Raw genomic sequence first — 26,306 nt, forward strand, 5'->3', positions numbered from 1 at the left:
GGAGCTGAAATGTAAAATAATCACAAGAAGGATATGAAGTGTTTCATGCTGAAGTTGAGTTTATTGGTATAAGAGGTTTGTCAACAGAAAAATGTTGGGCTCCATCCCAACAGAAATAGTAACAGCCTTAGCTACCCTAGAAAAACGGTTATAACTGCCAAACAAAAAAGATGCTCTTTCTTCAGAAGGGTTGTTAAGTTTGTTGGCACTTGTCAAACATTTTGTTTAAAACCAAAACAAAACCTTTTTTTTTATGGCTTTTCTGCAGGTATGAGTCCCATCCTTCTGTAAATGCATCCAACCCTAGAAGCATTAACTTAACCCAGTCACAAGTCCCTGTTGCTGATGGTTTTGGAAACAGCTGACATTTTTACTCAGTTGACAAGGAAGGGCAGTGAAGCTTACTCCATATGCGAAGTCAAACAGATATTTGTACTAAACACATTTGTTTATGGCGTGTATGTTCTAAGGTTTCCAATTAAATCACTATTCACCAAAACTGAGGTCCACTGAAAAGAATGAAAATATTTTCTGACAAACATTTCAAGTTGAATCAAAGATGAACAAAAAAAACCCCACCCCACTACAACAACCAAAAAGGCAATCCAGAGGAAAGCCCAGCACTACCTTGGCATTAAATTCCTAAACATTTAAGTAAGGAATATAAAACCATCTCTGCATTCATCCAGGTACAGTTTATTCTTCCCTCTTTAACAGATATGAGTAGCAGTAAAAAAAAAAAAAAAAAAAAAAAAAATTCATAGATATGGTAGAAAATAAAGTTTGTATTGTACCTAAGATGCACTTGCTTTTATTGGTGCACTAATCTACTGACAGGATATAGAGCTTCCTCATAGAAATTACTTTGAAGGAGGTTGGATGAAGGAAGAGCTGTTCAGTTTTGCTTTTTTGTTTTGTTTTCCTTCCAATTTATGAGTAAAACACAGCCTGAGGTTTTACAGTATCAGACAGGTGTGTGTATATAACTGTGATTGCCCTGTGTGTGAAAGTGCCCCAGGATTTTGTGTTTTGATGTACTGCCTTTTTTGGAGTTTACCATCATCCACAGCAAACTGTGGGATGCAGTGTCTGCTCGTTACCACTACCTTGGGTACATGACAGTCAGCCCCAACCAGACTCTGCTTGTCTTTCAAGAAGATTAAAAACAAAATGAAAGAAAGAGAGAAAGAAAGAAAGAAAGAAAAAAAGAAAGAAAAAGAAAGAACATTTGTAAGGCTACACAAATGTTTCCATGTACAAACTTGTGGTGCGTGTGATTGTAAGTGCATCATCATTAACGTGAAGAGTTTGAACATGATGTGAATGGTTGTGAAACTCTGCATCTAGTGTTACGCTCTTTCTTGTTGGCAGCAGCTGCTTGTTATGCTTGATTGGAAGCCACTTGTTATTAAATTTTAAAATGTGATGATCAGACTTTCTCTTTTCTACAGAGCGTGAGCAAAGTCTGGATCAGGATTGGCTGTCATGTCTGCCATAAAAAGGCACTAGAGAGACTTCAGCAAGTATTGTCTCTGACCCTGAGTCTGCTAGCAACGTTTTTTATTTAGACGTTACTTCCCCTGTTTTTCCCCTGAAAGTCTCAGATGTGTTATGCATACTCTGAAAGCATCCAAACAGGGCACATTTCATCCAATTCATTCAGAGAAGCTATCACTTTCAGAAAGGAAAGCTATCCATGAGAGCCCCAGTTCAGCCCAGCAATGGGTCAGACCAGGAATATCTGGTTAAGGAGTGTAGGGCGAAGCTGGTGAGCGTGGAGCATGTATCAATCCTTTTTGCTGGAATCAAAGCCCTCGAAAAGGTGAACATTGAAATAATCATGGGAATGATCAAAAGAGACTCTGGGCCCGCGTGTTCAGCTGGGAGCAGAGTGTGCTCACAAAAGCGAAACAGTAGCTCACTGAATAATTGACTATGACGTTTTGAGTTTAATTGAACTGAATGTATTCTGCTGCTTTTTCACAAACAACTTTTTGCTAGAGGAAATCACAGGAGATTTGGTAACTCAGCCCACAAATTCAGCACACAGGGCTCCTCCGACTACTGTCTTGTGCTGCTGTAAGGCTGCACTGGCAGATTTCATGGTTACTTATTAAGATACCTGCAAGGTATCTGGCTATTATGCATTACCAGGATGAATATGTCAGAGCTAGATATTGCATCCAAGTGTAGAAATTATATTTCTATAGCTGTCTAATCTTAAAAGAAATAATACTTTCAAGATGACCTGAATCAGCACTCCTAGAAGCCAGCTTTTGCAGGTCAACCCCAGCTTAGAAATAAAACCACACGTTTCCTGAGAGCAATACAAGACAGAAAAAGATTTCATTGTATATATATAAAAAAATCTAATCTGAAAAGCAAGAAAGTGTAACAGACCCCAAACATAAACCCAGATAGAGCTACAGCTCTTGAAACTAGTACATTTGGACTCAAAATTTTCAGGTGAGAGTTTTTGCTTTTAGACTGTTGGCTTAACTTGAAATCCATGCAGCACCAGGGCTGCACAGGAAGAGCATCTGCTCTCACAGTTTGGCAATTCTGTCAACCTACTCAAACCCTTGGGCTATGCTTAGCTTTGACCTTTAAGAGACATGTGTATATGTTTACAAAGCTAAGTTAAATCTGTTTGCTAGTTGTTTGGAAAGTTTTTACCCTTTCAGTCTTTGCCCCAAAAGTCACATTCAGAGTTTTTGCAAAGTCTGAAAATATTCTCTGAAATTTGTTGAAATTTCTTAGAGAAATCATTAAATAGCTGGGGAGAGATAATATGTCAATACTCTTTTCCAGTAATAGAAATATGTTTGTCACATCAAAAACTTTATGTGCTGAGATCTCCATTTACAGGCACTTAAGCACCTTCTTAAGTCCATCCTTCATCAACAAAATAATTATGCAAATGCTTAACTTTGAATCAGAAGTATTCAAGTAGCTGTCTAAGTGCTTTGCTGAACCAGATCCTTGAATCCCACATAATGAGCTAAGTTCAGTGGGGACACCTCTAGAAAAAAAAGCACAGAACTTGCATCAGAATGCTTAGAAATAGAAGTAACATTGTGGCGTAAATAGATTGTCTGTTTAGAAGCTGTTTCAGTGCACCTAACACCCACACGTGCTATTCTGTGGGGTTTTATGACAATGGCAGATCACTTTGGTATTTGTTGGTGTGTCATGCAGGTAGATCTGCTGAAACCTTTTCATGCATAATGAATGTCAAATACACTGTCCAAAACTTCACATTGCCCTGTAGATCCAAAGGATACATCCATTCACCCTCTGAATTTCTGAATGTAAACCACATGTTTGCAATAAGACGTGTTCTGGGTTTTGAGCTCAGGTTCACACAGGCCAACGAGTTCACTGGAACCATATTGATCGCCCTGTTTCTGCTTAGGTGTGTTGTTAGGATGCTGCACAGGGCGAATTTCTCTTGTAAGCTACTTCTGCCAGGTAGCTTGCAAGCAGCATAACATTCTGCTAATGTTCTCCAGTTAAAAAATTGAGTACTGTATACTGGCAAAAAGGGATTCAGAAAATGGACAAAAATATTAGTATAGCTTGCTGGGGATGTAAGAGGTTAATATCACAATGAGTATTAGCTCAGAGATGTAATGGGACTCAGACCCAAGGATAATTCCATTTGTCATGTATCATGGCATACCTCCCCTTCACAGTGTGTTGCCATTATAAATGTTAGCTGTGCATCTGTGAGATTATTGTTTAAATCATTTTATCATACTACAGCTCATAAAAACATTCTGTGTCTAAAAGCAGTCTGTGGTATCAGGAAAGGCATCTTTCAACATCATTTTAATCTGATTGTCTTGATGATATTGTAACAGGATCAGAGCTGATGCCCAAAGCTCTTTCTACCAGAATAGTTGGAGGAATATGGTGGTTTTTCACCTTAATCATAATTTCATCCTATACTGCCAACCTGGCTGCCTTCCTGACCGTGGAGAGGATGGAATCCCCCATTGATTCAGCAGATGATTTGGCAAAGCAAACCAAGATAGAGTACGGGGCTGTTAGAGATGGTTCCACAATGACCTTCTTCAAGGTAAGATGACATCAGCCAGCTCTGTATGGTTGGACCAACTCATGGCCCTCCAGCGATAAATGGTGAGGAGGAATCAAAACATTTGAAAGGGTTAGCATAATAGGTAAATACATCATTTGCCCAAATCCATAGAGGATTCTTCAGCACTATTAATGTAAAAGATGGGACATTTTCCTGCAAGACATATTGCGAAACAATCTGATGCTGTACTGCTCTGAGGGACAAAACCGTGCCTTTGATGGGAGGATTTGAAGGGAACCAGGGCACGGACCTGTGGTCATTCCCCTCCAGGTTACTTCTCAGGGTGGGATCTCAGCTTCTTCCAGCCACTTGGCTAAGATCACTTCTGAAGGTCACATTTGCACTGCAATCATACTGCAGGCAGTCAAAATGCAAGTTTGTTTATCCCTTTTTTAAAATGGTCTGTGGTCAATATTACAGACACTATTAATATACAGGCCACATACACACATGAACACATCTGTAAGTAAAAGATCATTTTCTGTGGCTAATTCCTTTGTAGATGACTGCAATTTTTTTTTCACTATTAGTATTAATTACTTACAAAATGGGTTAATTTCATAAAATGTCAACGTAAAAGCCAACAAGCTATAAATATAGGATATACGCACAAAAATCCTATGACAATTAGAATTAATTAGCAGTTCATCGGTAGTCTCAGCAGGGAAGTTAAGCACTGAAGGAACCAGTGTCATGATTTTGACTGTAGCATCTAAGAATGGCATTTATAGATAGTCAAATATGCAGTGCCTTTGAAGAGGATGAGACACTGTGGGGAAGCAGGATGGGGGACAAAATAACTCGTGCTACACACAAGCCCTCTTGCCTCCTGCTCCAGCCCAAGCCCCTTGCCTGGTGTTAACCACAAGCCCTTATGCCAGGCAAAATCCTTACACACAAAAAAGATCTTGGCTAAAGTATTTGGGTCATCTCTCAAAACAAATAATGCTCATCAAGGATGTTTCAATCGTGCAATAGATCTGGTGGTAAGCTAACCCTGCTGGAGCTGTCAGGAGTGAACTGCACTTGTAATGGCTCTCCTGTGGCCAAATAGAAATGTTTCCGTGCTGAAAGAAATGCACAAACTTCAGTGTTTTTCCCAGTCTTGTTATACTCAGTTCTTGAAACGATGGGCTGACATTTCCATTATGATATGCTGGGAAACCCATATGGAGATAATCCTGGAAACCCTGTAAGGCAAGTACCAGACTCTCATCAGGAATATAAGGCAGGAGGAAGCAGCTGTGCCACCTTCTGTAGGACTCTGGGACAAACCCTTGGTCTAAGTGCTCTTCACTGCCCAAAGAGAGTCACTGTCATTGCTATTCTGAAGTCAAATTCAGTGTCAGAGAGAAAACTTCAAAACCTGTTTATTCCATGTTTTTTTAAGAGGAAATAGCTTTTGAATTTCAATATGAGAAGTTCAGAACAAATTTCTAGAGCTGTTTTCAGCTTTACACTGTGTTTTTTGCACCATTAATCCCTGAGGTTAAAATTTGTAGGCTTAAAAGAATGTAAGCCCGAAAAAAAAATCCAGACAAGGTGATTAAATATTTATATGCTATACATGAGCTTACTTGTGCCTGAAATACACATGTACACAAACACAAATGAAAGGACATTAGGTTTTTTGCAGAATGGAGATGGATTCTCCAGCAGAGTAGAAGTGACATAGTGAAAGATGCATGAAAAATACCATTTATCACACTTGTAAACCAGTGTGACACACACAGTGCTATATAAAAGGTGGTACTATTTTTATTACAGCAGCCCTTCAAGATCCTCACAAGATTAGATTTCTTTATGCTGTCCAAAACTTAAAAAAAAAAAAATCACCAGAGTATGTCTCTGTACAATAAATACGATAGATACTTAGGTATGCAAAAGGAAGACTGTGCTCTGTGAGGGCATGACTTTGCCTCTCTTGGACTGCTAAATATGGCATATACTTCCCGAGCTAAGTAAGTATGTGTGCACACACACACCCCTCCACACCAGTGAGGGACCTGGGAATTAGGAGAAGGCAGGAGTAAGGGTTTCTAGGCAGCAGTTACTCCCATTCCCATGCTGCACATGCATTACAGTGTAGTTTAAGAAAAAGTGCCTTTGCCATGATGTTTCTAGAGAAGACACCTGAAATAACTCTGCCTCTTTCTGGGGAGCATCAAGTCCTGGCCTGACCTGGACAGTTTCCCCCGGGCTGCCCTGTGCCATGACAGACTCTGGGAGCAGCCCAGTGCCCAGGGGTACCCTCTGGCAGACATGCCCCTCCAATTTGAGGGCTGGAGATGCTGAGCTGTGGTCAAAGGTGCTTTTCACGATGGGTAGCCTGTGCTGCAGAGGCAGTCCTGCCACCTGGGAGTGCTGATGTGATAGGCACAGGGAAAGGGAAAGGAGGAAACAGCTCGACCAGGTGCAACAGCAGTAAAAATGTCCTGCAGCAGTGTAGTGCAGGGCTGAGTTGCACTAAAGAAGGGTCATTATTTCAAGTGCTTCCTGTGTTGCAAGATTTGATTTATCTGAGGGCTACACCCAGTACTTAATCCAAGAAATGTCAAGAGAAACAGCAGACTCTTTTCAGACCAACAGTTTTTTTAAAGCAAAACTGTGACACTCAGGGTGATCCTTGATACGGAGGAGAGAGGAACAAGAGAGTGCCTGTCATGTAGGACACAAGATGCAAAGACCAGATGAGTGTGATTTTCAGGACTGTAAGAGACACACATGACAAAAGGATTTCTGAAGACATTAAGTGCAGAAAAAGATCCTGAATGAAGCAAACTCTAAAGAACTTTGGTTTAGGACTTTGTGCTTAAAGTAGAAGTAGGAAGCCCCTGAAAGATGATTATTATGCGATGTACCTACTGGATGGGATGCAGGTTCGGAACATATAAGAAAAGCAAGGTACTTCCACTGCTTTTCTGAAAAAAATTGCATTTATTCAAACTTTCATAGCTTTTTATTTAGCCTAATGTATATATAACAGTTGTGTTTTTCTACTAATTTTTGAATACCTTACACTAGTATCCCTGATGTAATATTGTCCCAGGAAAACTATGGCTAAGAGGCAATATTTTCAAGAAAGTTTCGGCAGTAACTATATTTTCTAGTCAGGTAATGGGAGGAATAAAAACAAAAGCAATTGAAATTATTTATGGGGAAAAAATGGAGTTCTGACTTTGGAGAAACCTCAGAGTCAGCCTTCTCACTGACCAGAACTGGCCATACCAGATGAAATACCCAGGAAACAGGGCCTGGACAGTTAAGGAGTGCTCCAGCAAAGGGATGGACTTCTAGGCAGGTGAGCCACGAGGATCTCGGGCAGCATTCATCATCTGCATGCATGTCCAAATTTGGGAAAAGTCCAACTGAAGGCAAGATGTTCCACATCCACAAATCATGACAAACACATATTTCTCCAGACTGCAGTCCTGCTCTGTTTCCAACATGTCTAAATCTTCCATTGCTTTCTTGCCCCTCTGTGATAATAGGTCTTAACCTCATGTTGCAGCTCTTGCCATCTCCTACCTTCTGATGTGCAGATGTGTTTCCACTGAATTCAGTGAGAATTCAAAAGTGAGAATTTGGCATATGATCTATCCCCCCCCCCCCCCCATCTGGCTAAATTACTGCTCAGATTTATCAATTTCAAAAAATATTCCAAACTGAACAGTAAAAATGTTTTCTGCTAATAAAGAGCCACTTAACCATCTTCAAAGTTTAGTGGTAAACTGTGGCTTACCAAACTTAGGTGGAACTAGGCTGACATTCACAGCTATTGAATTTAGAGGTGAAGCATATTGACATTTAAAACTCAAAGAACCAGAAAATCAACTTCTCACAAGAATCCCCCAGATACTGGTGTGTAATAAACACATACAGTCTTCACACGATGAGACTAAAATCAGCTATGATGCCTATAGATGAAAGATAGGACTCATGAAGAAAGTGAGAATATACTGCCCCAGAACTGGGGAAACCTGAATGTATGGAGGGCTTTCAATTCATATTTACATAAAAAAGTTGGTTTGCTTGTGTCTGGTTCATGCTAGGCTGCAGCACAGAGTATTTTGGCAATGGTTGACTTTGCCATCTTGAGACAAAATTATTTCTATTGACAGTTTCTAATGGTCCATGTGTCTGTAGCTCTACCTTGATATTTAATCCAAAAGTGACATTATGTGCTCAGTGTTGTTTGAGAACATACAAGGAAGAAAGACACTTAACTGTGTTTGTAATGTTCAAGTGCTTGAAGGTTTTTTTGGTTTGTAGGTAGCACATCATGAAGGTAGCAGGCACAGGGCTCCAGCACATTCCTGAGCAGGTTGTTTTTCTTTCTATATCGTCCAACAAAGGCAGAAGTGAGAACAAGGGAGCACTGGCACTGTCTTTTCCTACAGGGTGCCTGGGTCCCTCACAGCTCCCACATTGTGGGGAAAGGAATGGTGAGGAAGGGATGTTCAACACTGTACAGAGGTAGCTGGGGCTTCTGGCATCCCTCTTCCCTGTGCAGCTGGGCATTGAAGCAGGACATGTATACACTCCTCCTGGCAAGCTCCCCCTTAACTTCAGTGGGAGAAGGATGAAGTTCTTAAATCTGATTGCAATGAAAGAAGAAGTTTGCTTAGAAGCTGCTTTGGGTTTGTTTCTCAAGCTCTATCCTTGAATTACATGACTTCTAGGCAAGTGATATCAATACAAAAGAGCCAGTACTTTATTCACCATCAGGCTTTTGGAGTAGTGTGTTTACCCTGATAGGCAGAAGCACTGCTTCTGAGTGCAGCAGTATCCAGCTGCACTGTTTAACTGGGTACTGTGCTGTAATCCATGTAACAGCATTAGCCCAGAAAACTTCCAAGCACTTCACAGTTGTGCCAGTAACGAAGTGCCTGGAACTGCAAAGGAATGAAAAGAGATTCCTCAGCATAAAGCACAGTAAGAGAGAGAGGCTGCTGGAAGGAAAACCCTGTTACCAATTCTCTTTCATTCAAGATGTGCTATTGGCATAGGTCACAACAAAAGGCTGAGGAATATTTTACAAGTGTAATTTGGGTGCTGGCATGATTCTGTGCCCTCATTTTCCTTCCTTAGAAATCCAAAATATCAACATATGAGAAGATGTGGGCATTCATGAGCAGCAGGCAGCAGACAGCGCTGGTGAAGAACAATGATGAGGGCATCCAGCGTGTGCTCACAACGGACTACGCACTGTTAATGGAGTCGACCAGCATAGAGTACGTGACTCAGAGAAACTGCAATCTCACCCAGATCGGAGGGCTCATTGACTCAAAAGGCTACGGCGTGGGAACCCCTATTGGTAAGATGCTTTCCAGCACAGGTGTTGTGAAGCACACCCAGCGATGTCCCCTGCAGAAGTTCAGATGGCCATTGGAATCATGTCTAGTCTTCTAGAAATCTTTCTCAACAAAACAGACCCTAGGAGACTCCTTTTAGGCAAAACATCTACTCTTGCCCTGCTTATTTGCAAGCAGTCTCTGCAAGCAAGAGGGAATATAGCAGTGCAGGCTACACCTGCAGAACTAGGTCGAGTGACCTGCTTGCCTTCTGGAGCATCCCATTCGTAGCAAACTGAGTAGCACCTCTGTGCTGCTCAAGGTGCAAGTCACTCTACTGAAAATCCATTTAGCCTGAGAGATCAGGTAGTGCCTCTGAGAAAATGGAAATGAGCAGCATAAATGTTATGTCCAACATACACATCCCAAAGAAAACTGCATGAAAGGACATTAATTTCAGATCTATTCCATGACCTCAGAGCAATACATAAGAACAGCAAGAAGCAGTTACAAGGTTCTGCATCAAGGATTTCAGTGTTTTGAGCTAAGTAGAGTCTTAAGACTCCCAGTGTCTGTGAACTCTCCTGTAGAGCTTTTTTGCATGTCCTTTTCAAGATTTTCTAATTGTAGAAAATTAGAAAGCATGTCAGGTTTTTGTGCTGTATTCTTGTGAATAATCAGCACTGGGCAGCTAGATCCTTTTCCTGTATAATATCCCTCTCCATACTGCTCACATACGCATTTACCATGTCACAGTCAGTTAATAGCTATGCAATTTTATTGTCTTCAGGGGAATTATTCAAGGCAATATCAGTTTACACATATGTAACAGACCAGATATAAATAAGGGGGGAAACACCACTGCACTTTGAACTGTGATTCTTCATGCTACTCCATACCTCAGACAGATTGTCATATAGATAATATTTTAAGTATATTTTTCCACTGGCTATGTGAGAACAGCCTTCTCACCCTTAGTAAAATGACACAAAAGCTAAAATTCTGAATAAAGACAAATGTACAGCAAGAGTTTCATTGCAGCTATAAAGCTGCCACACTTTAAACCAAGAACAATGAAGGCATAATTGGAACAGATGGTAATCCTCAGAGAGAGTGCATCCATTAGAAATACAGCTGTGAAATAAATTTATAAGATGTTTCTTGTATGATAAATGTGCCTTAATTTTTTCTTAAGGAAAATCAGGAAGATTCAGGGGAATAGATATCTCCAAGCACTGTGGAATAATTCAGTATGATCAGGCATCTTAAATTTTTAAAAGATTGATTTCATAAACAAGATAAGTCGTGGAGATCCTTCTACTATTCCCATGGACCCCAAAGGCTTGGTTATTTTTCTCATAGCATTCAAGTCGATTGCAGAAGTTGTATGGAAAAAAAAAAAAAAAAAAAAGACTCAACACCAAAGTTTCAGTAAGTCTTAACTGGTCTGCATTCGTTCCTTCAGGGGAATGCACAAACCAGACAGCTAGGGTTTGCAGCAGCAGAAGTGTGCCTTGCACTCCAAAATTTCTAGAGAATGAACTGAATATCATCACCATTTGATTCCCAAAGAAACAGGAAGAAGACTTTTTGAAAGTTCTTATATAAAGCCAGGAAATGTACTATTTTATTTATCAGAGCAGCTTCTGCAAGTAAAAAACTGCAGATATAGCCTGTCTTCCTAATTCTTTGTGCTGAGTTAGGTTGAAGGACGTTTAGGCACATCAGCAAACATTTCCATTTATGTTTATTACGGAGCCAATGGGTCACAAAGAGGATGGTTTTCATCAGATTCTTGGCAAAAAAACATTACTAATGAAAAATCTGCAGCTGTGGTTGGTGGTGAACTTAACACACTCTGGAATACTGCTGTACAAAAGCACCTCTAAGCAAAACCTGTACGAAATGTCACCCTGGGAGGAATCCAGTTGAAGAAAGCAACATTATTATAGGTGTCAGGACAGGTATTAATTCCAGCATCACTGCCAGTGCTGATGCTAGTAATTCTAAAACTAAAGCTATTACCAGTTATTTGGGAGACTGATAAGAAAGTAGATAGATGCATTTCTTGGCCTGAGAGGTAGGTTGTTAATAGCTCAGAGGCCATAAATGATATGCTGAATATTCAGAAAGGTGCTGAGATGCATTTGTGTGCACTTTTAGTGCTCACCAATAAAACATCACCAATCCAACACTTCAGGCACACTTGACAAACTTTAAAAGCACGCCTAGAAATATAGATGTACCTGTTACCCTCAAGAGGAGTTGTGATAATCTTGCTGGCAACAGAAACATCACAAGAAAGAATGAACATCCACACAAATCCTGTATTGTGACTCAGGCTGCTTCACTTTACCTAACAGCTATGTCCTTTCAGACAAGGGAAAACAGATGAGTCCTACAACCTAATAGACTCCATATATCAGGGTGACAAACCTCTCTTAAGGTAGAAACAATTCTGCTCTTTCTTATGAGAGGCGCTGCTGTTTGCAGTGGTAATAATTAATTTCTCTGTGTAGAGACAGTTTTGAACGTGTTTCTGTTTCGGTTTCTGTTGTGTTTGGTTTTGGTTCTTTAATAGCATGCATAGAAATCATCTATTCTTACAGCAGGTCGATTTTCCTTTGAAAGCTCACTACCTCAAGCAGTGGCTGCTGATTGCTGGCTTCCCAGATGGACTTTGTATAATCTGACACATGTCTCTTGGCATCTGTGGTCACAGCATGTCCTAGTGCTGGCAGTAAGATACACTAAAAAATAGCTGAGTGTTGGCACAACAAATGAAGAACTGCAATGTTTTTCACACTGATTCTCCTCAGACGGTACTGCGGGCTAAAGGAAATGGAAAGCAGAGAAGGGAACTTGTATTCATGGTACAAGTATTTTTAATAACGTTCTTCATGGTAGTATAAGAAAACTGAAGCTGGGAGGCCAACTTTCGAAGGCCTAGTAAGATTTTTATTAGGTGTCCATATCTATGTGTACCACGCTATCACTGAAATTCTGGCATACGTTCTTCCTTAAAAGTTTGTTTACCTTGCTTGCATTGAGAATTGAAACCACTTTAACTTGCAACAAAATGTGACTTTTGGTGAAATTACGGTTGAAGAAAATAGTCTTATTACTGTGCTAAAGGAGATGAAAGGATGGACGGTAGTTAGCTACATGGATGAAGGACTGACAACACTGTATTTCAGCCCAGACGATAAAGGCTTCCAACTGTAGAAAGTCCAGCATGGCAGGGTTTGGGGCACATATAAACCTTTAGAGCCAAACAACCTTTCTTGTAACCCTCTCCTGCTTGCTATCATAAAATCCTTGCCCCCTAAAGAAAAGTCTCTCTCTCAATGCCAAAACCAACTTCCACTTGTCTATCACAATTAATATCAGGGTTGCTGCTATTATTGTTGATAACTTCAGCTTCTGGCAACATGGGAAAAGATAATTGGTAGCAATCGCTTTTAACTAGGCACTGCTCCAGAAGTGAGGCGTGAGGCAAGCCTCTCCCTCGCCCTCCTTTAGGGCTACAGACTTGTGCTTCTGCAGCAGCACAGGTGGCAGAGATTTTGGAAGACAGAGAGCCAGAGCAGAGTGAGTGAGATGCAAACCTAAATAGATTGAACTGCCCGGTGTGATCCAGCTATTTGCCAGGTACAGTACAGGTCCATTAATGCTACTGAGCTTGAAGACACATCATTTAATAAACTGCTGGCCCGCAAATAAAAAGCATAAAATAGTTGCTATTTTCAGCTTGCAGTGCCAATACTGTTGCAAGTCATGTGAAAAAAAAAGACTCGGCCGCCTTGTGCTCTTATAAGTTGTAAGGTAGCTGAAGTGGACTTCTGGGCTTATGCAGGTATAAATGAGAAGAGAATGTATCTGACTGACTGTGGGCTTTTCTTAGACATCTATTCATTTTACATACAGTGGAAAAAATAAGCATGTTGAAATAAATAGAAGAGATGCAAAGCGGAAAGTCTCAAAGGATGCTGAAAGCAATATTCAGACGTGATATGAAGGATTTACTTAGCAAGAAAACCCACCACCAAGGCTTAAATAAACCTCAGTAGGAGACCCTAGAAATTATAATGAATTCTCAAACAAATAACTGCACCAAAGGAACCTTCTGCTTTCCAGTCCCCAGGGCAGACACCAACAGATAGTAATCTTCCCTCTTCCAGGCGAAGAGAAACCAAGACTTCCTAGCTGGAATAATCAATCCCATGATAAGGGAGCAATTTTGCTTCAGATAGCAGCAGCTTGCTCCCTTCCTGCCTTCACTTCGCTGCAAGCATCACTGATGGGTCTTGCTCTCACCTTGCAGGGTCTCCTTATAGAGACAAGATCACCATTGCCATCCTCCAGCTCCAGGAGGAGGGAAAGCTACACATGATGAAGGAAAAGTGGTGGCGAGGCAATGGCTGCCCTGAGGAGGACAGCAAAGAAGCCAGCGCTCTCGGCGTGGAGAATATTGGGGGCATCTTCATAGTGCTCGCTGCAGGGCTTGTTCTTTCGGTGTTCGTAGCCATTGGTGAATTTATATATAAATCAAGGAAAAACAGTGATATTGAGCAGGTGAGTCATCCATTTCCATCTTGCTTATGTTTCTGAGAGGCTGAGGTTTGTGGATGTGGAGGTGACTGAGTTACATGTCCCTTTGCTGGAGTGCAGACTTTGTATTGCTGAACTCTCACCATGCATTTCTGGAACTAAAGACAAATAATTTATTAATAAGAACAGGGAAGTACCTCACCCACAGTCCAATTAGTGCTGCTTAGTATGGCAGTGCAGAATAAGAGCAATTAATTTCCCAAACAGTTTCTTCTTGATCTCTAAGACTTCAAGTATAAATTATATTGGAATGGAATAAAACACAACTGTGGGGATTTTTATGTGGCATTAGCATCAGCCCATTGAGTAACAACAAGAATGTACTTCCAAATCCCCAAGTGTAACTTTTCTCTTGCTCTAGAAAGCATTTTTTGCACAGCCAGGGGTTTACACACTGTGCTGAATCATGCACTTCAAAGCAGGAAGATCCACGGAAAGGTGATGGATGCCACAGTAAAGTAAGATTATGGAGCCAAGGAAATTCTGATGATAGCTCCACTGAAGCGTAATGAGCAATTTAAAAGGGCAGAGGGAAAAACAAAGGAAACGCTGTGTATAAATCAAACCTTGAGTATTACAGCAGTTTGTGAGATAGAATCAATCATTAAAATAGAGTGTAAACACCCATTTACCAAACCACCAACCATTGTAAAAGAGACAAGTCATAAGCAGCAACTCAGAGTCTGTTCTTGAAGTTGTCTGCCAAACCTCTTACTCTGGCTGCCTTTCCTGGTGCTGGTTTGGTTCTGGACATGTCTTAGACCCTGATGTGGCCCTGTTGAGCTCAACTGCTATAGCCACCCTGATTCTCTTCACTTCAAGACTTAATGTGGGGATGAAGGTCATATTGCACTACAGGATCAGTGGCCCCTGACCCAATCACCAAGAGATGGGTTCATATCACCTAACTTCAGGTTTCTAGACATGAGGCATCTACTTCGAAGTGCGTTGTCTAAGCTCACTGTGCACTTCTAGATGGGAAGGGCAGGAGCTTTTCCATGGGCAATTCATTCTCTTCATCCAAGGTGTAATCCTGCAAGGCTGCCAGAAATGACTGTCAAGAAAAATAACCTTAACAAAGGCAGCAGGGATGAATGGGAGAAGAAGGAGAATATTTTGAACTCGGTCTTAGAGATGCAGTTTACACTGTGTACAGTAGTGGTGCTGGGACATGAGAGGGATTGACACCTGAGTAAAAACAAACAGCCAGGGCTTAGGGCCTCAAGAGGACAACATCTGATTTTGCATAGGATAAATCACTTATATCTCCTTGCTGTTAGTAAGTGTTCACCATTAGCTAAGGCTACATACCTGCTGTTCAGGCAGCTGAAAGGAAGTGAGCTGAATCCTACCATGCATCGTAATTTTCCAAATGGCACTTGGTATTAGTTTAGGTCCATGACACCTAATGTCAATGTCAGTGGACTTGGTCCTCACAGTATCCTTGCAGGAGAGGACAGTGCCTGACTGTGCAGACATCTCCACACGTGCCTAAGCAAGCCCTCATAAAGGCAATGGCACCGTCTATGAACAACAGACGCAGCTCAGGTGAAGCAATTTTGCAGGCCCTATTAATCAAAGCATCCCTGTTTCGGAATAAGTCAGAGATAAAGGATAAATGTATTTTGCACATATTGCAGCTTTCTCATTAGTACTTAACCCTATAGAACAGTTTTAACACAAAATGCATAAAGAATGTATCAATACCTTTGTTTTATTCATGTGTCAGGAGATCTTTCAAATATGTTGCAGCTAATTAAAATGTTTAGTACAAATGTTAATATGGTACAGAATATCCTGGAAACTCTTCAAGAGTCTGGGAAAGGCAATGCATTCCTGAAGTCATAATGAAAATACACCTAAAGCTTTACATCATGCGGGAATGTTAATTTTCTTAGCAATATGTTGGGTGAATAACATAGTATTCAGGGATACATATAAACATACATACATATACCATTTCTGAAACTGTACTACAGTTTCACAACAACGTATTGCTTATTATAGGCAGTCTCTTAATAGTCAAAACCTTTAAGTGAGTTAATGTGGCAACATCATACTTCTTTTCCAGAAGTAATTTTACAGAAAGTAGAATATCAGCGACTCCGTATTACTTTCTGATTTTTCTCAGTTTTATTTTTATTCTGGTGAAATAAGAAGCTTAGATGGAAAATGCTATACAGTGTATATTCTCACTGAGCTAATCCAAAGCATGAGTCAAATACAATCTGTGACTTTTCTGTTTCCATAAAGAGAATCTCTTTTGATTTAAATAGCTTTTGATTTCATTCTCATGTTTGTTTTAAATTTTATTTCTTTCCTTTATTTATTTTCTCCATTTTTCTTTTCTTGCATGCAAGGCCTTTTGTTTCTTTTACGGACTACAGTGTAAGCAAACCCATCCATCCAACTCCACCTCTGGCACCACCTTATCTACGGAGTTAGACTGTGGCAAGTTAATCCGAGAGGAACGAGGGATTCGAACACAGCCCTCAATTCACACTGTATAGTCAGGAAAGAAAAAAGGTGTGTCCGATGGAAAGCATTAAAATTAAACAGTGCACATAATGGCAAAAGTTGTACTCACCAACACATAGTTAATGACTTCAAAGTGTCTCTTGCTTCAGCAGGAGATAAGCTTATCTAAAGCAAATTGTCAAAGTCCTGGAAATTTGGGCAGTTTAAATGCATATCACAGAAAATAATTACACCTACAGCAGAGTGAGTGCAACAGACTGTAGTAGATTTTAAGAATTATCACAGTCTCTATGTACAATTGTCATCTTGTCATTTCATGGGGTAATTCACCTTTTTCAGGTAAGAGAAATTATTTACCTCCTTTTCATCTCCTACCAAACCTGAGTAAACCAACAGCAGTCTCATTACTAAAAGCATGGAGAAATATTTTGCTTGCTCTCCACTGAAACATTCAGCAAGTTCTTTAGCCAGGCAGTTCTTTATAAACCTTTATAAACCTCAGAAAAAATAACCTGCAGGGCTCCATTAACTTTCTGAACTCTTATTATAAGCAGCCAGAGATTTTTAGCTGGCATATCTTATTCCCAGTGTCAATATTTAATGAATTTTAATTCATCCATTTAAAATTCATTAGCCAAAGCCTCCAAGTAACTCTCATAGCACAAAACCATATCTATCAGTTAGATTTTATGCCATGTAACCATTAACATTTAAGAACATATTCAACAAAAGCACCCTCAGGCACCCCCAGTATATATCTTTCACAGAATAATTCCATTGGCTTGAGCAATTCATGATGTTCACTATTGTAAGGCTTTGTATCATAGAACACTCCTTTATGGCAAAATCACGATATCAGTTTATATCAAACAGTAAAGCCTTGGCATTGCTTTGCATATTGAAACGCATAAGGAAGCTTTTGTGTAGGAGGTTGGCACTGGATACTTTTTATACCCTGGAAGGATAACAGTTTGATTTCCTCTAGTCCTCAGCTAGTCTGGGGACTGACAGGGCAGGAGACAATGGACTGGATCTGTTGTTGCTACCAAAAAAACATATCACAACAGTTTGAGCTACACAAAATGTATAGAAATGCCAGCTTGCGGGTTGTCATGAACCATGGCAAACAACCATGTTTTCAATACCTGATTACCTTTTACCTGTATTTTATTATATGCCAGTTTACCACCAGTTTCACCAATTCATTTTCCACCTCTCACACCTACTTCATGTTTTCTTACCCGTTGCAGTTCCTTTTCATCAAACAAGTTAATGATCTGTTTTATTGAGGGGCCATTTCTGGACTCTACTGCAATTAGAAAACTTGTTCGAGTGGATGCTTTCACACCCAATTGCTGAAATTCTGTGGCAAAGCTCTGCTCTCCTCTTGAGCTGTTTTTTCTTATACCTGGCTCCTGAGAAAAGCCAGAGCATAGAGTGACCGGTGTTTTCCTTCTGTTTGCATTACAGTTTTTGGTCAGCATTATTTATGCTAGTAGTAAGTTTAAGTATTTTTTGCGATGAAGATGTAGGCTACACCATTTCTTCTCTGCCAGTGGTCATCCATGTGCATGAGTGTTTATGCTCCAGTCCAGATGCTGCAAGAAATTGCCTCGCTCAAAATGGGCATTTTAACTTGTTTGAATAGGGTCTTGAAAGCTTCGGTTCTTCACAAAATGAGCCTTCTTACCAGCAAAGACCTGAATTAGATCTTCTGTATCCCAGATTTAACAAGGCACTTTTGTTTGTAGTTTCCCAGTAGAAGAGACTTAAAACTAATTAAATTCAGCTTGTCTCAACTCTCCAAGGAGAAAGAAGATTCCGAATGTGTTTATCTCCATCATTGCTCTACGCAAGAAATCCTCCAGGTTGCAGCTTCAAACAGTTTTCTAATTACTTTTTAGATGAATGCAGGATCCAGAAATTTTCTGTCACTTTTGGGGCGAACATTTTTCATACCCGTCAAGGAAACAGTTACATTGTCAGTAACAGTCATCGTTTCCCTGCGTCTAGCTGTCCCCACAGACAACCTCCCAGACATTGGCTTGCCTGTGGGAATTACAAAGCAGCTTCTACCTAGCTACCAAAAAAGTTATTAAAAAGCCTTGCTCCTTAGCAGCTACGCCAGCAGCTGAGGTAGCCAAGAGCTGGTATGCCACCTGAGTGCTAACAAATCTATGCTTGTTAAAGCAGTTTTTTGCAAGGTTTGCCATGCTCCAGGAAAAGGCAGGTGCCCTCCGATTAACAGGAAGGCTCAAGGAAGGCACAGCCTATAGCATCTCTCACGAAGTGCATGGCACCTGGGAAGACTCCTGCACAGACATAACAAGCTTCTGGAAGAAGTGTTAAAACATTAAAAGATTTTCCACTTACCAGTACTCTAAGCTTCTGTGACTGCTATACTTTGAAATTTGGCCACAAAATAGCACTTCCTAAAACAAATCTTCCTAACCTGCAGCCTTGCAGCTGCGTCCAGGTCCCCGTAATCAAACCAGAGCCATTCTCAGATGTGCGTCTGCATGGGGAACTTGCTGTGCAATCGGCACAGAGCCAACAACTCTACTTGTGATGAGTAAGCCACAACAGACTCCGTAAGTTCTGGCACTGCAATACCAGTAAAGCATAGCTAGAGCTGTTTGGGAAGAAAAACGGCTATAAGCATACCCTTATGCTATTTTATATTAGTTTTTGGTTTGCTGTTGCTGCATTTTACTCAGAACCCCAAAATATTCAAATGAGTGTTTGCAAAAAATGGCATATGACTTAACACACAGAAGCCACCTACCACTGAAAGCAAAGGGGCTGTGAATAAACCAGTGCCAACCCATTGCCATGTTTATTTGGCTGGGGTCAGTGTGCCTACCTTTATTTAGTGGCAGTTCCTGCCCTCATCAAACACTCTGCAAACCAGTTAGGCAAAGGTGCAGGGAGAAGGAGGGAGCAAAGATGAGACAAGAGAGGAATGAGAGGAACAAAGGCAATACGATGGCCATTTCAGAGAGCCAGGAGGAGGGTGGATTACCAATACGCCTGCATTGTGGAACTAGACCATTTTCTAGCACAGCAATAATATTTTCTGCAGATTGATATTTCCTCAAAGTACTGCCACAGTATCATGTGCTCGTGCCATCTCTCTCGGATCAAAGCCTTGAAGCTTCATATCTTTAGCTCTTTGGAAAAAAAAGGAGGAGAAGAAGGGGAAGAAGGAAAAAATCCCCTATCTCAGTGAGTTTCTTGCAAAATAGAATTTTTTTGTGAAGTTGTCAGATCTGCAAATTCCCCCTTGTTCAACAAACATCAGCTTGACCCCCTCCATTTGCAGGCCATAACCCCACCTCAAAACACGACTATGGCCATCTATGCCTTCACTGAACAGTCCTATTTCACTGAGCAGTCCCATTTGTGTTTAGATGCTTTGGGAGACCAGTAAGTAGCTTTACTGATTTTTTTTTTTTTCTTGTAAACAGGAAGCTGAGGAAGAGTTTATATAACTGAAGAAGAGTTAAAGTACCCCATGGATTATTGTCATACTGTTTTGACAATCACTGTGCAATAGACACTGACAGTTTGAAAGACTTAATTTAGTGATTTCCTCATGCAGTTAGCCATCAGTGACAGCATACTCAAACAGATTCTTAATGTGTCACAACAGCAGTTTGCTCACTAGGAAAAACTATTTTGGATATTTTTCCTTCAGTGCACTAGGCACAAACAAATCACTTTTCTTTCAGCAGAAGACATGTCAGTGTCCCAGTTATGGGTCCTCCACAGTGAAGAGGGCTCTGCAGATGAAAAATCCTGACTTCTGCACTTCCTTCACTGTGCCTAACATTGTCAGGTGTTCTTCTAGAATAAAATCTGGACTGCATCCTTTGAATTTCATAGTTCTCCAGCACAGCTCACTGGCTATTGTTTTGGTTGTGTTTTGTTTGTTTTGGTTTTTATTATTATTATTTCTTTGGTTTTGCAAGGTTTTAATAAGATGCAATGGAAAAGTCTTGTCTCTGGTGGTAGCCCAGCAGCATAAGCAGCAGATCAATAAATCCTGACTACATTTTTTTTTTCTTTTTCAGTCTTGTTTCTACTTTATTTTATGTTACTTTAAAAATTCTGGATCTGTAATTATCCTAAATCTTAACAGTGTTCTGTATGGGAGTGTAAGGAAGGATTTGGGAGCTTCATGACCAAGCTTTTACAGCCTGCTGAAATGACCAAAGGGTGAAGAAAGTCTCACATCACAAGGAGAGCAAAATCTATTCTGTTTTCAAAGGATGACATTTCCTTTTAGCCTCACATGCCATGTCCTGCAGCAATTTGACACTGCTAGAATGAGAAAGTTAAGCTGACTAAAAGCAAAATGTTAAACCTATTACTCTGTTGTTAAATGTATTGCTCTGTGCCTACTCTGCTCTCATTCTGGGTAAGACCTCAAAAGTGGGCTGACTTAACAGCATGTAATAAAAAAATGGATTTTTAAGGAAACCCATTCAGACTGGCTATTTGAATATGAGACTAAAATAACAGAATATTACCCTTTTAAATGGAATTTTAATGCCACCATCCCCTTTTTTAAAGTAATTATGTAATTATGCTGCAGGCATGGTGTTGTTCAGTGGGCCATCTTGGGAGTCCCCACTGAATGTGTTCCTCGCCCATGATTTTTCTGTAAATCCTACGGCATTCTGGCTGAGTTCGTACATGCTCTGTACCACAGTTTTTCTACTGCTTGAAATGTTCAGGGCAATTCCAGTTTTCAGACATCAGTTTCCTAATTGCACACACAGGCTTGGAGATAAACAGAATTTTGAGCTTTGCTTCCTGAGGCTCAAAAGAAAGTTCACGTGTAACTGTTCTTCTGAATGATTAACCAGACCCCTGAAAGTTCAAAGTGTCATCTCAGATCGCTCTTTTAGACACATCTGAAGCTATGTGCGAAGGCAGAGGGACAGAGAAGGCCCTGCGTCTCCTAGGTTTTTTAATGCTTTTTGCCACCTCCAACTGTTTCTTTCAGAGGTGGTAGGATCTCAGACACAGGAAAACGTAAAAATTGATCAGCTGTAGTTATATCCATAACCACTGAAATATCTTTGAAGGATCAGTCCTGAGTCTTAAATCTACATTTAATTCATTGTTTCAGGTTGACAAAACTCACGCCAGTGATGTTTTAAGTTCCTCAAAACTGAGTGTAATGTAACTGTAAACTGCTTTTGTGCTTTTTCAAAGCCAGAGGCAGGAGCTGCAAGGTGTAAGATCCAGGAAGCTGTCACTGTAAACCCTCCTCCCGTCTCTGTAGGATGGCCGAGCCCACTCCCATGTGTGTTGAGTGTGCTTTGTTCTCTTTTGTGGGATAATCAACTCACTGGGGCTGTGTGCTGCCAGGAGGGGATAGGAGAAGGTCTCAGTAAGGCAGAGCCCTTTCAGATTTTGAATGGCCTACTTCCATACTTCATTGGGTGGATAAACACAATCAGTTTACAGAAAAGGTCATCAAGGACAACAGTAATGCTTTTATATTCAGTTTTAGATGTAACTGCTATTGATGAACAATTAGGAAGAAGTTTAATTCTTAGACATGACCTGCAAATTAAAGCCATTCATAAGAATAGCTTGAAGTCTTTCTGACAAGTATTTATTTGAAAATTCAAAAGGGAGTTGGAAGTGGAACCAGCGGGCACTTCATAAATCATGTAGCCAGATATTAAAAAAACCTCACATACTTAATGTCAACAATATGTTTTAAATGTCTGTTTGCAGATGTAAAATGATCTTCATGGAACTATTTTGTTGATGTGAAATTAAAAAGCATTATAATAATTTCATAGTCTGAATGATACAAATCCGTTTGGAAAATTAAAATACAAACCTATTAACAAGGCAGCAAAATGTACTATATCACCTGCAGAAATCACCCCTGTATGCACACTTCAGAGACTGATGGATATTATTAAATACATAACATACAGGTTAGTAAGAACAACGAGGAAGAAAAATAAAAATAAACCTGATCAATCCTACAAACGGTTAATATTATCATTTCCTTATTTGCCACGGAGTTCTGGGATCACTTTGTAATCTAGATTTTGAAAGCTCAGTTAAAAGTAAGATAGTAGAGAGAAATTATCCATGCTAAGTCAGCCACGTAGAGCATACAGTTTTATTAGTTTGTAAAGAAGTGGTGCTACTCTCTAAAAAAAGCCTGAAGCAATATAGAAATAGTGTCTGTTTTAGGATGACACCTGCTTCACCCTCTGCTTCCAGAGGGTGTGGGGCTGCAGCAGGCACCTTTGACTCTAACTCCAGTAAAGCTGGAATTCCTATATTACATTGTCAAAGGGAATATTTAAATGATAATTGCACCGGCAAATTCCTATATTACCAGAGAGTAATTTGGAGGAAAAAAAAAAAAGAAAAAAAAAGCAGTACACTGCCTTGGTCTATGTCTGTTACATTTTGGGGCTGGCATGAATTAATAGTAGTTTAATCTATGTATACTAAAGAATTTTAGATGAACAAAAATTAAGCATCTCAAAGAAAGAGCATATTGATTTATAGATTTAACATACTATGGGATCTTAGTCTGTGTACAGCTTATCCCACAAATGGACACGCTGACATATGCAAGATCATACACACAATATACACACACACGCTGATGCACTGATGTCTTGAGCTTGTTTGCAGAACCGGGATTACACACATTATAGGAAGAGTTTACAGTGGAGAGGAAGAAGCACGGTGTGTGGGATTCCCTTCTCTGGGATTCCTTAGCTACCTTAAACAAATTTTTATCCTTGATCCGTGTTTAACCTCACAGTCTCTTTTGCATTTGAAAATATTCCTCTAGAATAGCTGGCCACTAGGAAAGCTTGCATTTTCTCCATTTTGAATAGTATATCTATTTTTACTTTTTTTTAGCCCTGTATAACTGAGGTCACTATTGGATTATTAGCGGTTAAGAAATGAACATGGCTTACCTTGCACTGGTATCACTCTAGAAGGGAATTTGTATTTGATACAGAGAACCATGTCTGTGTGCTGTTGCTGTAATTTTACAAGAACTGTAGTTTTAACCAGTTGCTTTAAAGCTGGTCAGTTCTGCAGTTCTAGAAATGGTTTGGTAAGAAGGATTTATTCAACTTGATGAAGGTAAAGTCGTTAAAGCTTTGTTTCATGCTGCTACCATCACTTCATTTTATATATAAATAATCTATTTATATATATTTGCATGGAACATTTTTTTCATTGCTAGATACTTCCACTTAAAGTCTCTTTGTGGTTTTTTGTGTTACATGTAATCCATATGTAGATTTAAAGGATGTTTCCGCTTACCTGAAATGTCTTTGTTACTGCTGTGATGTGATAGTGGGAAGAAAAAAGATTTCTGCTTTTCTTCTAAATTATTCAGCTACCTATTCTTGTGGTAATTTTCTCCTTCCTTCAACACACAATATTTGAAAAAGATTCTTTCCAAAGAAAGAAGAGGATTGAGGACTGTGCTATATTATAGAAATGTCTGTTAATTTCATGAGGGGAAAATAACTATACCACAAAGAAATCTTCAAAAATGGTTTTCTTTGCTTTTTCTAGTATACCAATTTTTTTGTGGCTAGTATACATGTGATTTAAAAAAGAAGATCTTTTTTCTTTTAAGGTCAGGAGGAAATTTACCTACTGAAAAGGGTAAGTTTTATGATATGAAGCCACCAAAACATTTCAAATGTGTCTGTGTAGAATTTCAGAAACATTCATTGTCAGCTTTAGTTAAGACAAAGTTAAATTAAATTCAATGAAAGCCAAGTTAGGGAAAACCCATGATTTATACAGACATACCTGTTGTACCTTAGGGGCTTATTCAAAGCTGGTAGAGAAGCTTTCTGATCCCGCCAGTAAGAGCTCAGGTGCTTGCTTCTAAAAGCCCACATTTGTGCAAAGGGTATGGTTGAACTCTGCCTTCGATGAGAAGTGTTTAATGCCATTTTTCATCTTCCACCAGTGTCTTTCTTTCAATGCGATAATGGAGGAGCTTGGAATTTCACTCAAGCATCAGAAGAAGTTAAAGAAAAGGTCGAGAACTAAGGCGAAATCTTCTTTCACAAGTATCCTTACTTGTCACCAGAGGCGGACACTGAGGAAAGAAACCATAGCATGAGCAAGATAAATCTCTGAGGAAATATCAGGAACAGAAAACAAAACAGAAACATTGCTGCCTACAAGTTGATTGTGGTGGGATTTCTGAAATATAGACATCTACCTTGTTCTTCAGAAATTCTCTGTGGTTTCTTTTTTTAAACTAGAGGTACAAGAGTTTAAATGCTCACATAGACTGATGTACTACTAATCATCTGGAAAGTGTCTCACTATTTCTTTTGAGATGGATTTGTATGCTCACCTGTTTTGCATCTCTCTTCCCCTTCCCATGCATTGCTGTATGTGCTTTCTAAATAAATGAATAAACAAGAGACAGGGTTCTTTTTTCCAATAACCTGGGAGTGGATTTTTTTTTTCCTTTTGAGGAAAAGATTGCAGTTCTACTGAACACACTTGTGTAGAAACCAGGACCCAGACGACCAAAGTAAAAATTCATAAAATTAGCTCATAAGCGATGACAAAAATGTATTAAATACAAAGGTATTCAACAATGAGGTTTGTTGGTTTTGGTTTTTTTTGTTGTTGTGTTTTTTTTTTCCATGATACTGTAAGGAACACTCTTTGGCTTCTTTTCTGTGAGAAACTTGTTTTTTTTTTTTTTTTTTTTTTTTTAAATATGATTATTAGGTAATGCCATGGCTCCAAGTGCTAGATATTCAAAAAGAAAAAACAAAATCACACAAGTAATGATCAGTGAACAGGGGAAGACAACACTGACATCATCACCCTGCTGTATCCTCCAGCTCCTGATACCAATAAAACGATTCTTGACTTCAAAATTAAAATCACTTAGAAATTAGAGCCAAGAATATTCAGTCTTGACCACAAAGATAATGACATCTGACAGGAATGCAGCCAATGCTTGGGAATTTAAACCTTCTCTTGCAACTGCTGGGGGAACCAGCAAAATGTTTGAACAATGAAGGAGAAATTAAGTCTCTTTTTGTGAAGAAACCCCCATCTGAAGAACAATGACAGATCATAGCAGAAGATATCCCTTCCCCACATTGTTCCCTCCAAAAATTGTACCTTTATATTGGAGTGAGGTGAAGCACATTTAGATTTATTGCTATGTTGTCTCTGTTACTAATTCTGTTGTTCCTGGGGCTTTTATTGGTGCCAGCCAGTTCTGAACATGCCTGGGAAAGGAAACAGGTGAAATGCAGGCACATCTGCACCTCAGGGGATATGGTGAGTGTAGGAGATGGGTGACCCTTGCACCCAGTGGCCTGGACCTGTACCCCTGCCTTCCTACATGTCAGGTTATATGTATAGACCTGGTCTGTCCAGGTCTATCCCAAGTCCTAAGGCAAGGCTGGGAAAAGGGAACCAGAGGACTGGAGCCAGCAATTCCTTTTCTGCACAGCACATGGAGCCAGGCAAGTCTGAGCTGTAGCAACAATATTTGCTTCAGATTGTGGTAATGTTCATTACCCAGGTGCTTCAGCAAAGTGTTACATTTTATTGTCCTAAGGGACTTTATATTCCCCCAAGGAATTTAGTGCTTACCATTGATTACATTTCCCTTGCATCTATGGCCGTTTCCTCTGCAAAAGGAGAAAGTAATGTGAAAGCCTTTGAGTAGAGAAATCTCTCCTCCATCTTCACCTTACACCATCACTCCCTACATCCCCCTGTGAGTTTTCTATGCTATGGTGCATGGAAAGGTCAAT

The 26,306-nt window shown here is 39.9% G+C and overlaps 1 protein-coding gene across 4 annotated transcripts in view; it reads left to right on the forward strand.

The window, feature by feature from the left end:
• The window catches only part of GRIK1 (glutamate ionotropic receptor kainate type subunit 1), a 159,743-nt gene extending 134,776 nt beyond the window's left edge, over positions 1-24,967 (forward strand). For 3 of the 4 annotated variants that reach the window (XM_026857956.1, XM_026857972.1, XM_026857981.1), the window contains 4 exons: positions 3,864-4,081; positions 9,194-9,419; positions 13,721-13,971; positions 24,479-24,967. In XM_026857956.1, coding sequence (XP_026713757.1) covers positions 3,864-4,081; positions 9,194-9,419; positions 13,721-13,971; positions 24,479-24,634 — 851 coding nt within the window. In that variant the 3' untranslated portion in view covers positions 24,635-24,967. Of the gene's footprint in view, positions 1-3,863; positions 4,082-9,193; positions 9,420-13,720; positions 13,972-16,367; positions 16,534-24,478 lie in introns of all 4 variants that reach the window. The other variant, XM_026857964.1, reaches the window with a different exon arrangement.
• Positions 24,968-26,306: the final 1,339 nt, after the last annotated feature.

Source organism: Athene cunicularia, assembly GCF_003259725.1.
Source record: "Athene cunicularia isolate RWA chromosome 1 unlocalized genomic scaffold, athCun1 chr1_part1, whole genome shotgun sequence".
Taxonomy (NCBI): Eukaryota; Metazoa; Chordata; class Aves; order Strigiformes; family Strigidae; genus Athene; species Athene cunicularia.